General features: G+C 46.0%; 1 protein-coding gene across 1 annotated transcript in view; it reads right to left on the bottom strand.

Moving 5' to 3' along the window:
- The window catches only part of PPM1H (protein phosphatase, Mg2+/Mn2+ dependent 1H), a 220,832-nt gene that overhangs the window by 35,749 nt on the left and 169,830 nt on the right, over positions 1-15,253 (bottom strand). The window contains exon 7 of the mRNA XM_040982551.1: positions 228-291. Within this exon, the coding sequence (XP_040838485.1) occupies positions 228-291 (64 nt within the window). The remainder of the gene's footprint in view (positions 1-227; positions 292-15,253) is intronic.

Here is a 15,253-nt window from a genome sequence, read left to right as displayed (position 1 = left end):
ACCACAGGAAAGAGAGGAGGTGGAAGTGGCCAAGTGTAAACACTGCCATCACTTTCACAACACTGACTTGAGTCACTTGTGCTCCCTGCTTCTATATCCCCAACTCCCCTCACTCTCCAAACAGGAGGCCTAAAGGAGGATGGCTGTGTTCTATTTTCTGAGCTGTCAAGGCTATAAAATCTGGAGCACAGAGATTATGTGGAGTGGCAGCAGGATACAATACCTACCTTCTTGCCTTCTCCATAAATAAGAGGAAATTTCAAGTCATCATCCTCAATGGTTTTGTATGCCCTGTAGGGAGATAAATCACATTTTAAAAAAGCTTTGCACTCAGTGACCTGTTGCCCTAACAAAGGCTGTTAGTACTTCATTTTCCTTAGTACTGTCATGTTCTCACCACACTGCCTGTCTCACTTTTTTTTAAAGATTTATTTATTTTTATTGGAAAGGCAGATGAACAGAGAGGAGAGAAAGAGAGAAAGATCTTCCATCTTCTGGTTCACTCCCCAAGCAGCCACAACGGCCAGAGCTGAGCTGATCTGAAGCCAGGAGCCAATTCCAGGTCTCCCATGCAAGTGCAGGGTTGCAATGCTTTGGGCCATCCTCCACTGCTTTCCCAGGTCACAAGTAGGGAGCTGGATGGGAAGTAGAGCATCCAGGACACAAACCAACATCCATATGGGATCCAGGCATGTGCAAGGTGAGGATTTAGCCTCTAGGCCATCGTGTTGGGTCTGTCCCATTCTTTATATACAGTTATTTTCCTTAAAGAACTGTGTGTGTATGTGTGTCTATTTTAGCTAATCAGGAAATACCAAGCCTTCATATTCTGGGAAATGAGCACATTCTTCATTAGGGAGCAGGGAGAAGCGTGTATGTAGCCCATAGTGTCTGCACAGCAACCCAGTGGCCCAGCAACAGTGGCTGGGTTCTCAGTAACAGTCTAAAACTGTGAGACACACCAGCACCTGGGGGTGGATGGAGAGCGAACCTGTACAGAGAGCCAGTTCTCATGATCTGGGGTTGCATACACCAAAGCAAACTCGTGTTGGGAAGATGGGAGGAGGAATATTTTTCTTAATTTATTTTTTAGTTGAGAGAAAGATGGGTATTCCCATTTGATGGTTTACTCCCTCCCCTCCCGCCAAAGGCCAGGGCCAAGCCAGGTGGTAGGAACATGTTAATACGGACAGAAACACTTGACCCATCACCGCTGCCCACCCCCCCCCCCCGGCGTTTGCACTAGCAGGAAGCTGGCATCAGGAGCCAGAGCTAGAAATCAAACACAAGTACTCTGATGTGGGGTATGGATTTCTCATCTGTTAACACATACTGATGGAGATGATTTAGTGCCTGCCTCACCTCACTATGATATTCAAGCTGGCATTAAGCCTTTGTTTCATAATACCTTTTAAGTGCCCATTCAATATAAACAAAGAAAATCCAGCTTAGGCTTCAGTGCTTTATTCCAGACAAAATTAAGGTGAGAAAGAAAATGAAGCCTGTGTCTTGCAGGTTTGCTCAAAAACAAGTTGAAAAAAAAAAAAAACCCCACAAATAAGCAAATAAACACTGTGTCCACTCTGGGACACTTGGCTTCACTGTGTTCTCTTGGTTCTCTTATCTAGAAAATGAGGATCACACAGAGGACACAGCTACTCCTAAAATGGAGTAATTAATCAATGGCATCCAATTTCCCTCTCTGCAGCTGGGGACAGCACTGCCTGTTTACCTTCTCAAGAAAGCTAGCAAGAAGACCAAGTAAAACAGGGAGAATCTTTGAGGTTAGCAGCTAGAAGTAGATGCTTTTCTAAAAGAGTATATCGAGTACACAGGGAAAAAATAACTTAGTAAATGCCTGACAGGTCCTGGATAAATGGAAGAACACAATCCCAAAGTTAGAACAGGTATAGCCTCATTTTCCAGCGAGCCATGAGTAAAGTTTTGGTCCCAGTTGCACCCCTGCTCCAATTTGGTCCCACTTTCTGTGTAGCCTGGGGTATTGGGGCACATGGATGTGTTCTCTGGACCACAAGACCCTCTGGTGCTCACTCATGGGGTTATGGTGAGGATTAAAGTTGGGTAATGAATGTGAAAAACTTAGAAATTATGAGTGCATCCCCAAAAGTTCATGGAAAATCTGAGAAATAAAAAACCTACAGATACATTTCAAAAATTTTCTTGCACCAAAATAAACATTTTAAAAATTATTTTTATTCTGTTTGAAAAGGAGAGATAGACACAGAGACCTTCTATCAGTGGTTCACTCCTCAAACACCTGCAATAGGTACAGCTGAGACAGGTGGAAACCAGGAACCCGAACATCTGAACTATTACCTGCTGGCGCTCAGGCAATAGTAGAAAGCTGGATTCAAGCACAGAATCCAAGACTTGGAACAATATTTCAATGAGCTGTGGGTGTCCCAAGCAATGTCTTAATTGTATTTGCTCCAATAAATACAATTTTTTTGGTTCTACTTTTCACGAACTTTTTGATGTACTCTCACACGTAACGCAGTGGCTGCACCTGTTGAGGTTTCCCCATTGCTGGTTATTCTCCCCACTGCTATCACATGAGCCCTGCGATATCCTAGGAATTGATTTTCAAAGAAGGAACAATACTATTTCCTTCCTCCACATCTACCAAATTAATACAAAGTAGAAATAGTCACTTTGAAGTATTATGTGTTCACATGAACTATTTTGAATGCTGGTCTACAAGTCTCTTGAGGAACAAAGAAAGCTATTATTAGAACCCAGTCCCAGTTTGAGGATTGAATGAGTTTGCAGATGAGTGGTTCTCAAGCTCAGCAGCACATTCAGTCTGCTGCGAGGGTTTTAATATACCCTGATACCCACGCCATATCTCGGAGCTACTAAATCAGAATCTCCAGGGCTGGGACTCAGCCATCAGGATTTTCTAAAACTTCCCAGGCCATTCCTCATGTGCAGGCAAGACTGAGATCCGTTATAGATCAAACACCATGCATTGGTAAGCTAACATTCCAAGTGAGTGATACCATGAGGCCCTCACCAGCGTAGGATAAGAGACTACAGGGAGGCTCCAAAGAGGGGAGGGAAATGGTCCGAGAAAGGCTGTGCAAGGCCGTGATTCGGATCTGGGGAGAGTGACAGGCCCAGGTAGGGAGGAGGGGATGCAAGGGATGAAATGCACATAAAAGGTGTACCCAATAACAGATAGCTGATTAAGTGAGCAAATCGATTAAGACTTCCTTCCCCATCCAGAGGCCTTCTTCTGTGCCTATGTCTTCTCTTGTTCTACACATATTTACAGAACAAAAGTCATCAGCCAGGCCCGGCACAGTGGCGCAGTGGTTAAGGTCCTCACCTTGCACGCCCAGGATCCCATATGGGCGCCGGTTCTAATCCCGGCAGCCCCGCTTCCCTTCCAGCTCCCTGCCTGTGGCCCGGGAAAGCAGTCGAGGACAGCCCAAAGCTTTGGGACCCTGCACCCGCGTGGGAGACCCGGAAGAGGCTCCTGGCTTCGGATCGGCATAGCATCGGCTGTTGCGCTCACTTGGGGAGTGAATCATCGGACGGAAGATCTTCCTCTCTGTCTCTCCTCTCTGTATATCCACCTTTCCAATAAAAAAATAATAAAAATAAATCTTTTTAAAAAAGTCATCAGCCTCCTGTTTTCTTGGCTTACCAGTGTGCCATATTCCCATGGCTGCTTGTTCGGAAGCCAGGCCCTGCTTGCCTCTGGCTCAGCTGGGTATGCTGCTCCCACTGTCTCAGGCATGGCCTGTGGACAGCTGGACTTGGGAGGTTCCCATGCCGCCACATGATATTCTTTTATCCTTCTGATCTGTAGTAATTGCAGGACTCCGAGGCCATGAATACACCCCATCTCCGAGTCACCTTTGAAATCTTCATCAGATAAAGCTTGCTCGTATTTTTCACCTGGCTAGGAGGCCTGCTGGCAAATCTCCCAAAAGCATTTCTCTGAAAATCCAGTCCTCATTCTTCAGCTTAACATTCTCTACTGGTTTCTCATCATCTTAAAATATAATCCAACCTTGAGGCTCTCCATGATCTTTTATTCCTCTGCTGCACATTCATAGCCCTGCTTTCCTATTGGTTCTTTAGCAGACTGCAGGTCCCTTCTGTCTTCTTGCATGGGCCATTCCATCCCCTTTCCCTGATATTCCCCCAGCTGGCTTCAGACCATTCATCTAACGGTAATGGGACACGTGCTTACTAGCCTAGAGGTTAAGATGTCAGTTAAGACACACATTCCCTGCTGCAGGACATGGGTTGAAGCCCTCGCTCCAGCTCCTCATTCCAGCTCCTTAATAGTGTGCACCCTGAGCTGCCAGGGTGATATAATTGAGTCCCTGCCACTGACATGGGAGACCTAACCCAAGTTCCTTGTTCCTGGTGTCTGCCTGGCCCAGCCCCAGTTGCTGGAGACATCAGGGGAGTGAATCAAAGGACAGGAGCCCACTACTTCTGTCTCTCTCAAAGAGATCTAAATTGAAACAGTTCTAAAAAGAACAGAACACTACACCTCCCTGTTACCATTTATCCACCGCCCGCCCCCCCAGCTCTTCACATCACTCCTGTGGCACAATTTGAAACTACTTGTGTGTTAATTTGTTTGTTTATATTTGGCTTCCTTTATCTGAACATGAGTTAGGCAGATCCATTCTTCAAATTCACTGATATACTGAAATGCCTGCCATAGTGGGGCTAGCCCAGGAGGATGCCAGGAGCTGGGAATCTAATCTGGGTCTCCCAGGTATTGGCAGCGACAACTAGAGGCACTTCCTGCTGCCTCCCAGGATTTACATTAGCAGGGAGCTGCAATCCACAGTGAATTTGGGACTAGAACCCAGGCATTCTGATACAGGATGTGGGGATCTCAACTGGCACCCTAGTAACTATGCAAACATCTCTTTGTACTACTTTACAACAGAAATTTTTGGTTTCTTTATATTGCATTTCAATAAAGATATAAAAATACCATTTGTGCCCCTCTTGTCTGTTATTTTCTCCAGATCATTTTTATGTACCGCCCCAGGGGTCTTTTTTGTTTGTTTTTCTCCCTTACAGCTGTTCTCCAGTGCATATGGGTATCAGATGAGACTGGGTGCGTTCAGGGTGGTATGGCCGTAGACTGTGCACATGGGTATTACCAACACAGTTTTCTTGTGGCTTCGCTTGGCTTAAAGGCAAGTTTCCTTCTTAAGCAAGCGCTTGCTGGTCTTTGCTGGATTCCTCCACTTCCAGCCCAAGCCTGTACTCTGACTTCTTAAAACACAGGCCAGGGACCCAGAGTTCTCGCTTCAGTGTCACCCACTGAGAACACTTCCCACGATCTTCTCTTTCCTAAATTGTGACCTTTGACTAAAAGATGGACAGAAATACCACTCACTTCCCTGAGCCCCGATTTCCTTAGCAGGACACCGAAGTTGCTGAAGATGGACGTGAATCCAGCGGGGCAGTGAGACCGTCCCTTTTGGGGACTGCAGGATCTCCAGTGACACACTCCAGTGAGTCACATTCTTCCAATAACTTCTCTACTCTTGGAAGCCTCTTTTCCCCTGGGGATCTTCCTTCCGGGATGCACTCTGTCCTCTTGGCAGCAGCCACTGTGGGACATTAAAGCTCACCAGGCTCAGAGCTAGGAGGCTTTGAGGTCACTTCTCAATCCTCCCCGGCACTGGTGGCGTGAACTGGGGAAAGTCCCTCCAGCCTCCCTGAATTTGTTGCTTCAGATGAAAATGTCAGGGGATGCAAATGAAAAGATGCTCAGGCTCCCCAGCCATCAGAGATACAAATGAAAACCACGTTGAGGTGCCACCTAACTCCAGTGAGACTGGCCTACATTCAGAACTCAAGTAACACCACCTGCTAGCATGGATGTGGGGAGAAAGGCACCCTCCTTCACTGTTAGTGGAAGTACAGGCTAGTACAACTACTGTGGAAATCAGTATGGAGAGTGCTTAGAGAATTGCAAATAAATCTGCCATATGATCCAGCTATCCTGTTCCTAGGAATATACCCAACAGAAATGGAAACTGCATATGAGAAGGGGATCTGTAATCCTATATTTGTAGCAGCACAATCTACAATAGTAAAGACATGGAAACAAACCAGATGTGCTTCCAAAGAAGAATGGTTAAAGAAACTATGGTACATCTACTCCATGGAATATTATTCAGCTATTAAGAAGAGTGAAATTATGCCATTTACAACCAGGTGGTTCCCAACTAGAGACCATTTTGCTCAGTGAAATGAGTCAATCACAAAAGAACAAATACTATATGTTTTTTTGGCAGCCCATGTGTTTTGATTACTTCAGTCTCATTTATTCCAAATACTTTTTTTTTCTTGTCAAATTCACTGGCTCATGGATCACACAGTGGCATCATTTTTCCCAAGAGACTTTTGTGTTTCCTTTTTGTCACCCAAGTATTGATTACTCGGTGGCATGTCTTTTTTTCATGGTGCTGTAATTAGTTGTTGTGTTGTTGTGGCTGTTGTTCTGATTCATACCAGTTCTTGACCTTGTTTCATGGCTTCTCATTTATGGAAATGTATAGTGATGGAGTACTGGGGTCTACCACATCCAGATGTGGGTGTACAATGCAACATGCATTCCTGCTTTCAAACAAAAGATGGACTCTCAATGAAACTGTTGGAAACGTGTAGACAACGGGATGCAGGACTGTCTGACACTATATCAGCAATGTCGGGGCACACTTAAATAAGAGACTAACGGAACTATGACTCCTTATGAAGGACTATACTATTCTAGCAACATGGTGAAAACCTGTCAGGGGGTAATCCCAAATAAAATAAACAGACAAACAAATAAATACAATTAAAAAAAAAAGAAAAGAAAATGTCATGGGATGATTGCAAAGACAGTGCACGAGGGCTGGGAAGGACGCACAGCTGTGGACTCAGCAGACCTTGGCATCCTCATTTGTTTTTTCAAGGCAGAGTGGATTGAGGTAAGTGGTCACCCTGGGTGTAAGATTGTACATCTACATAGAACAGTTCTTTGTGCGGAACCCCGCAACCACTCGAATGCAGCCTTTTTCTACCATTGCTAATGACATCCAGCACTCAGGAGAGCACCTGTGTAACTTGATCCAGAAACAACCATCATCCCACTCCACAGTAAAGATCGAAACATACAGGGATGCTCAGGGCCAGTAACCATCTGCGGGGTATGGCTGGGTTTGAAACAGCTGTACACAGGGAATTTCAGCTCCTTAGCTGTTAGCTCACCGCTCCTCCTGGAGGGAGGGCAAAGTATTCTGCAGGCAGACTCAGTTCTTCCCAGCAGTCGAGCTGCTCTGGATGGAGCGTGATGGGCAGAAGCCCCTCGCTCTTGGGTCTCCACACCTGCCTTCCTGTCACTAAGGTCTCAACAGCAGCCTGAATTCCAGGGACCCCAGAGGAAACTTGCCCTGCCCAACTAGGCTGGTCAGAAACAAACAGGAACACAAACATGAACACACACACATGCACGCCTGGAACTCAAAGGCAACTTGTGGTTTTAAAGAGCTTGGCATGACCCCAATGAAACAATTCTGGAATCTGCAGAGGCTCTCCCCCACACCCACCACCCTCAGACCTTCCTGGAAACAGCAGTGCCGGGTTGGCCACCATCTCATGCTCCTCTTTCTCTGCCAGCATCTGTGTTTTCAAAGGAACCCAGCCCGGAGCCCAACCGCAGAGCTCAGGAAATGGAGGCTGCTGCTTGCTCCTAGAGTCACCCTGGATCAGGCACCTCTTTCTGCCTCCACAGTGAGCAATGCAGGGAGAGCGGCAGGAATGCGGTGTGGAGGAGACTGCTTTCTTCAAGGTAACAAGGCCATTTTGTTTGATTAGATGTCTGTATTAACTTTAGAATGTCATTTTAAAAAAATTAAATTTGAGAGGTAAAGAGAAAGAGAGTGAGTGCAATTGAGAGGAAACGACTTATTGACTCCCCAGAACTCCGTTACTGAACACCAATAACTACAGCTCCCAGGGTGCACAGTTAGCATGAAGCCAGAAAGGGGAGCAGTGCTAGGAGTGGACCGAGGCCCTCCAGTACAGGACACAATATTTTCAAGTGATATCTTACTACTCCACATGCCTGCCCTTAAATATTATCTTTCTAAAATCTTTTTACATTTTATTATTATTGCTATCATTTTATGATACAGTTCCATATTCCCTTTTCCCCTCCCTAAATCCTTCCCCCCCACCACCTAGTTCCTTTATATCATTACTAACATATAGTTCTTTATACTCAGTCATATGTCCATCATTGTGGGCATGGACAATGGCAGAGAGTCCAAAATCCTAGTGTCAAGATATAATAAACAGTTTCATTGTAAGTCCATCTTTGTCTGGAAACAGAAATGCATACTACACTGCATCCTCACATCTGGATGTTAGTCTCCATTTCACAGCTACTGTACATTCCCTCAAATGAAAAGTTACAATACAAAATCAACAATAGAAAGAAAAATAGAAATTTACAATGCCATGAAGTTAAATAAGATTTTACCTTATTTTGAAAGGTAGATTTACAGAGAGAAGAGACAGAGATGCAGAGAGACTGATCTTCCATCCACTGGTTCACTTGCCAAATGACCACAACAGCCAGGGCTGAGCTGAGCTGAAGTCAGGCGTCTGCTCTGGGTCTCCCACGTAAGCGCAGGGTCCTAACAACTTGGGCCACCCTCCACTACCTTTCCAGACTATAAGCAAGGAACTGGGTCGGATATGGAGAAGTCAGGAGACAACTGAGCACCCGTATGGGATGCTGGTGTCATAGGCAGAGGCTTATTCTACTACATCAAGACCTCAGCCCCCAAATATTACCTCTTAGCAGCCCCTTTTCCCTATATTCAAAGAGTCGCTGTTAAGTAAACCTCGGGGGCCAGTACCATGGTAGAGTAGGTTAAGCCATGTCTGTGGTGCTGGCATCTAACGTAGGTTCCAGTTTGAGTCCAAACTGCTGGACTTCTAATCCAGTTTGGTGCTGATGTACCTGGGAAAGCAGCAGAGGATGGTCCAAGTCCTTGGGCCTCCTTGCACCCACGCAGGAGATGTGGAAGAAGCTGACCCAAGCTCCAGCCATTGCAACCATTTTGGGAGTGAACCAGAGGATGGGAAAGCTTTCTTTCGTCCTCTCTGCAACTCTGTGTTTCAAACAAATAAATCTTGAGTTTTAGAAAAAGGAAGTCCTTAGAAATGCATTATATTTGCCTTCAGATAAACAATGAACTTGCTGGGAAGACGGAGCAACCCTGCTAGGGACATTAAACATGAAGCTTGGTGAGGTCAGACTTGAGCCAGAGTTGCAGAGTGAGGATGAGTCCCGGGGGGTGGGTCTGAAGAGCCTGTGAACACGCCAGCCAGCAAGTAGCTGTGAAACTCAGAAGTATCCTTTACAGCATTCTGAGTCAGGCCTGACTTCTCGGCCACATTAGTTGTTTGTATAACTCAGTTTTGGGAGTGGGATTATATTTTGACTCATTAGGTTCCTACATTCTATGCTAGGAACTATTTTCTTCTTTTTATTTTTTTTAAAGTTATTTATTATTTTTTGAAAGGCAGAGCTGCACAGAGAAGAACGAAATCTTCCATCTGCTGGTGTACTCTGCAAATGGCCACAATGGCTGGGGCTGAGCTGATCCAGACCCAAGGATTTGAGCCATCCTCCGCTGCTTTTCTAGGCCATAAGCCGGGAGCTGGACTAGAAATGGACACAAACTAGCGCCCATATGCTGTGCCAGTGCTAGCAGGTGGAGTATTAGCCTGTCGAGCTAATACTGACCCCAGAGCTATTTTCAACAGGAATCCCAATCATATTATTCCTGGGAAGTTTCTGTGAGGATTCAAAGTCCTCCTAACTAGCGCTACCTGTTTCTTCCTTTGGTCCTGGGAGGTCCTTTAAAGCAGCTGAGGCAGCAGGCCCCATGCTTTGAAGGATTTGTTGTACTTGGTTTAACATAGCAAAGGCTCTTCTAAGGCACCAACAGCATGTTTGCATCCTAAGAGTGCAATCACCGCTTGAGGATGAATGGAAGGGCTGGAAGCAGCGTATCCTGTGCTCAGCCAGCTACTTGTGATGCGACAAGCAACACTCCTCAGCTATACAAAGGGAGAGCGAGGGCCTGGCACTGTAGCCTAGTGGCTAAAGTCCTCGCCTTGCATGCACTGGGATCCCATATGCGTGCTGGTTTCAATCCTGGTGGCCCTGCTTCCCATTCAGCTCCCTACTTATGGCCTGGGAAAGCAGTCGAGGACGGCCCAAAGCCTTGGGACCCTGCACCTGCGTGGGAGACGTGGAATTGGCTCCTGGCTTCAGATGGGCTCAGCTCTGGCTGTTGTGGCTGCTTGGGGAGTAAGCCAATGGATGGAAGGTCCTTCTCTCTGCATATGTGTCTTTCCAATAAAAATAAAAAATAAATCTAAAAAAAAAAAGAAGAAAGAAAGAAAGAAAGAAAGGGGGAGCGAGCTGGCCTTCTCTCTAGGAAAATTTTCTCTCATGGGCCTAAGCTCTGATCCTGACATTGCAATTTCCCTCCACGAATTCCCTGACTGGTAGGGCTGACCATAGTCCTGGGAGAATGGCTACATCTCCTCTGCCTCCACCAGCACACCTGAACGAGAAGCTGCCTGGAGTTCTAGGAGCCATAACTCTTCCTGTCTTTGTGTGGGCCTCTCCTCCTTCCTCCAGGCCTGCAGGTGACAACAAGAGGCCCCCGAGCTTGCTCTCATTTTACTGCTCTGGGTGCTCCGGGGGAAGTCCGCAGAGTTAAGAGCAAGGCTTCACACTTGGGGGACAGTGATAAGAAATCTGTCAATCCTGCTAACCCAGTGTTCATATAAACAAACGCATCTTAAAACAAAATAAAATCCCATTGTTATGCTTCCCATGTGATATAATCATAACATCTCTTTTTTTATCCCAAGCTATTTAATATATATCAATTCATATAAAAATTAATATCCTCAAACATCAAATGAATTTCACTACCCACTGATGTGCGGCTACCCACAGATAAAATTTCAGGTAGAGAATTAAGAACTTTGGCTTTGACTACATAAAAGCAAAGGCTGTACTGGATTTGCTTGAGAATATTCCTACCAGGTGTCAGGAATGCGCACAGTGGCAGAGTATATGGAGTTAAAGGAAAGGTCATCTTTTGGCTAATAGGTCCAAGTTCAAGAGTGGAAAAGGATCTACACTGAAAATAATGCTCAGAATCAATATTTGGAAAAACATAACCATGTGTGTATACACAAGAGAACCAGCAACATTTAGGGAAAAAGCACTCTAAGTCACTCAGGGAGATTTCACATTCAGTATCTACTTGGTGTGCATTAGTACTTGGCAAGAGAGCTTCATATTCTAATCAATAATATCCGCATCTCTCCAAGGGTATGCCCTGGAGACCCCTGCTTTATGAGCACACAAATATGGAGTGATTTCGGCTTCCAAAGGGACCATTTATTTTGAAGCAAACACGTATTTCATTGACACTGGCCTTTATATTGTATGAGATCAAGTCAGCAGATACACATCAGGAGAGGACCTGGATGCAAAGACGGCTTCTACTGTGCAGGCTGGCTCCCGTGCCCACCCTCACCACATTCTCGCTGGTCACACGGATGCTTGTGCCATGGGGTACGGAGTCCTGCGGTACATTCCCCTGTGAAAAGTCACTCAGCCAAACTATCTTATGCCGCCTCGTTGCTAAATTTTCCACTAAGTGCCCTTGAACCTCACACAGGGCAGAGCTCAAGCATCTGACTGTTGGTATCAAAGCTTTTCAAATGTTGTCTTATCTCAAAAAAAAAAAAAAAACCCAAAAAACAAACAAAACAAAAAACCACCCATGGGCATAAGGCTATCCCTAATCAACACTTACTTTCATACACAAAAACCCCCTCTTCCATCTTTAGGTGAAACAGATGCTTCACTCGTGGACCCCACATTTTTCTGGAATCCTCTGCTAAGGCCTGCATTACTTGAGGTCCTGGGGGAAAAGGTACCTGCCTGGATGACAGCTGCCAGTCTTTGAGGCAAGGAAAGAAACACAGCACACTTCAAAGTCTAAGATGGAGGACAGAGGTAGCAACTTTGTGTTGTCATCGCACCCTGATGGTAATTAGAATCTAATATCCCCAACATGGATGGTATGCCTACTCTATGTTAGGTGCTATTCTAACCACTTTTTATTTTGAACTTATATAATTCCTACAACAACCTTGTAGAGTAGACATACATCCTATCTTCATTACACATAAAGGAAAATGGAAGCAAAGGGAGGTCCCATGACAAAACAACAGAGGTCAAATTCAGTCCACATCTGCCCTGAGTGTTGTGTCTTTTTTTCTGTTTTCTTGTACAGCTAGGGATCTGTAGAAATACTACAGAATGGCATGATCCGTAAAAGAATGGCTAGTTAATTCCTCCTTTCAGTGGTAAGTCATACAGAAGTTCAACCATACCAGATTCTTCAGCCTATTCTGTTAGCAATGTGGTACAGGTCACTATAAAACTAAACATCATCTGAGGCTTGACTCTCAAATTGTTCATGTGCAATAAATGCAGAGATGCACAAAGCTTCCCACAGGATGGCTACAGATAAGCCAAAGGACTGGGCAAGCTGAGGATGGGACCTCATTTATCAATGATGAACAGGAAAAGCAGGCCTGTGGGTTAAGGGTCCGGAGATACAATCTCCAGACCTGCCCCCATGTATTTACACCTTATCTGGGGCCTGGACTATCCAGGTCATGAGCACAAGGATAAACATCAAAAAGAGAATTTTTGGCCCTGTCCCATTGTTGGCCCCTGGAAGGCCTTATCAGTCCTCAGGATTCATTACTAGTCCAGTCCATACAATCCTTGTTTCACTGCAGGTAGACAAACAGGTTCTCCAGTTACAGCAGGCAGAGAACCAGGACACAGGTCTTGGTGCTCCAGGAGTCACAAACCTGTCATACAGCCCAGCCTGTCAAGTGTTCTTCCATCAATCACTCCATGTTGCTGTCCTTTTCCATAGTAAGACTCTCAAGGACTGCCGAAGGTCAGCATTTAAGAATACATAAGAGAAAACTGGGCTGCACCTTCAAAAAGACAGATTCTAGGACCTCAGAAACTCTGCTTCAGCAGGTAGAGTGGAGCTGGGAGTGTTTGTAGTGATCACCTTGCATGAGAAACCTTCCTTGTGGGTGAACATCCCATTAGTTCTGTTTGTCATCATCCACTGAATGGCCTGTCCTCACACGAGGCTATTAGCAACATGTGGGCAGGGAGTGCTCTACTCTTTTTTAGAGATTTCCTTATTTATGTGAAAGACAGAATGACAGAGGTAGGAAGGGGGAAGAGAGAGAAAAATAAAGAGGGGGAGTATGATGAGAAGGGAGAGAGGAGAGCGGGGTGAGAGAATATGACAGTAACTCTTCTATCCACTGGTCCACTCCAATATGGCAGCAACACCTAGTTACAGGCCAGGCTGAAGCTAGGGGCCAGGAACTTCATCCTGACCTCTAACACAGTTGGCAGGGCTCTGAGTACTAGGGCCACACCTACGGCTTTCTATGCACATCAGAAGCAGCTGGATTCGAAGCAGAACAGCCAGGACTCGACTGGACACTCCAACAGGAGATGCTGGCATCACGCACAGTGGCTTAACCTATTTTATTCTTCTTTGTAGCTCCAATGTCCAATACCACAGATGATCCACCGAGAGGACAGTGAGTAAGCGAAGCAGTCTTAGGCTACTGAGCATGGCACACAGCCTCTCATTCACCCTGAAAGACTGATGAAGCCAATTCAACCCCAGGGGAAGCTGAACTTAGAATGCGGCTGAGTGACAAGGTAAAAAGCCGAAAGCAAAATGTGCTGCTTCCATCCCTGTGGAAATCTCCTAAAGTTTCCGCAGGGCCTTGCTACGTTAAGGGAGAGGCATGGTTGACAAATAGTACACTGACCCTCAAGATGCTCCCGATATCCCTCTTACCATGCTTTCCAGTTCTTACAGAAAGATCTGTGCTCGGTTCCTAACATCACACCTTAACCTTATTCTGAAGGAGCCTTGGGGTTCCACATCTGCAGGCTGCTTTGGGATTTGGAGTGGAGGCTCCACAGCTCTTGCATGTGGACTCCTGCAGTAAGATGAGGAGACACTGGTTTTAAAAATTTATTCATTTGTTTATTTGAAAGGCAAAGTGACAGAGAGATAGGGGTGGCAGAGGAGAAATATAGAGATCTGCCATCCGTTTCACCCTTGAAACGGCCACAACAGCCAGGGCCGGGCTAAGTCAGGAGTCCAGAATGTCATCTCTGTGTCCCACATGGCAGGCAGGAGCCCACATACTTGGTCAACAACCACTGCCTTCGCAGGACTTAAACTGGTGCTCTGCCACGGGATGCTGGTGTCACAGTGTGGTGGTTTGACTCTCTGGGTCATGTCAGCCCCAATCATGTGTTCTAAACCAGCATCCAAGCTGAATCTGATACAGCTGCTCTTAGGCCATCAGAGTCAGCCCCTCCATGGCACCTGGAATGCAGCAATCCTAGTCTCCTACTCCGAACCTAATGGGCAGGGAAAAGCAAAGTGCCTTTGCCAAGTCCTAGCCAGGGCGAACAACTGTTGCTGTAGGAGTGCTGCTTCTATGCAGCTACACATTTCCTCGGCAGGTTCAGGCTTGCAAAGTACCTGGAAAACGTGTAGGAGTGCCATAGCACCTACTTCCCTGGAATTTCCTTAAAATAGGGACCTATAAATAGGCTGAGGACTGGCCCATATGTCCTGCTGAATACACTGTCAGCTCTCTACTTCTGCCCTGCTGTTTCATTTACATACACATTTTCCAGAGAAGAGCTCTGAAGGGGGAGCGGGGCAAGGAAGGAGGGAGATAAACGCATGTAAGGTCATTGCCATCCTTAGCACGGCATTCAAGCTTGCCCAGGACTTGACTCTAACCTACTGGCCTAGTTCAGTGCTTCACTTTATGCCCACGGTGGTCCTATGCTTGCCCTGTGAGGCTCCCACAAGGACTATTGCTGGCTGACATCTGCCCACGTAATAGCGAACACAGTGTCCGACACTGGAATGCTTCACTATTTATTGATAAGCAATGAGCCAGGCCCATCAACACAGGGGAGTTCTAAGGGATACTAGTAAATGAAGGGTTTAGTGTCTGGCCCAGCAGGGAATCCCAGGACCTGTGACAGTTCTACAGAGCCTCTCCCTCTATA

The sequence above is a fragment of the Ochotona curzoniae genome, unplaced genomic scaffold (assembly GCF_017591425.1).
Source record: "Ochotona curzoniae isolate NIBS_2020 unplaced genomic scaffold, NIBS_Ocur_1.0 contig_1014, whole genome shotgun sequence".
Taxonomy (NCBI): Eukaryota; Metazoa; Chordata; class Mammalia; order Lagomorpha; family Ochotonidae; genus Ochotona; species Ochotona curzoniae.
Note: the sequence above shows the minus strand (reverse complement) of the source record. Positions and strands in the feature narration are given on the sequence as shown.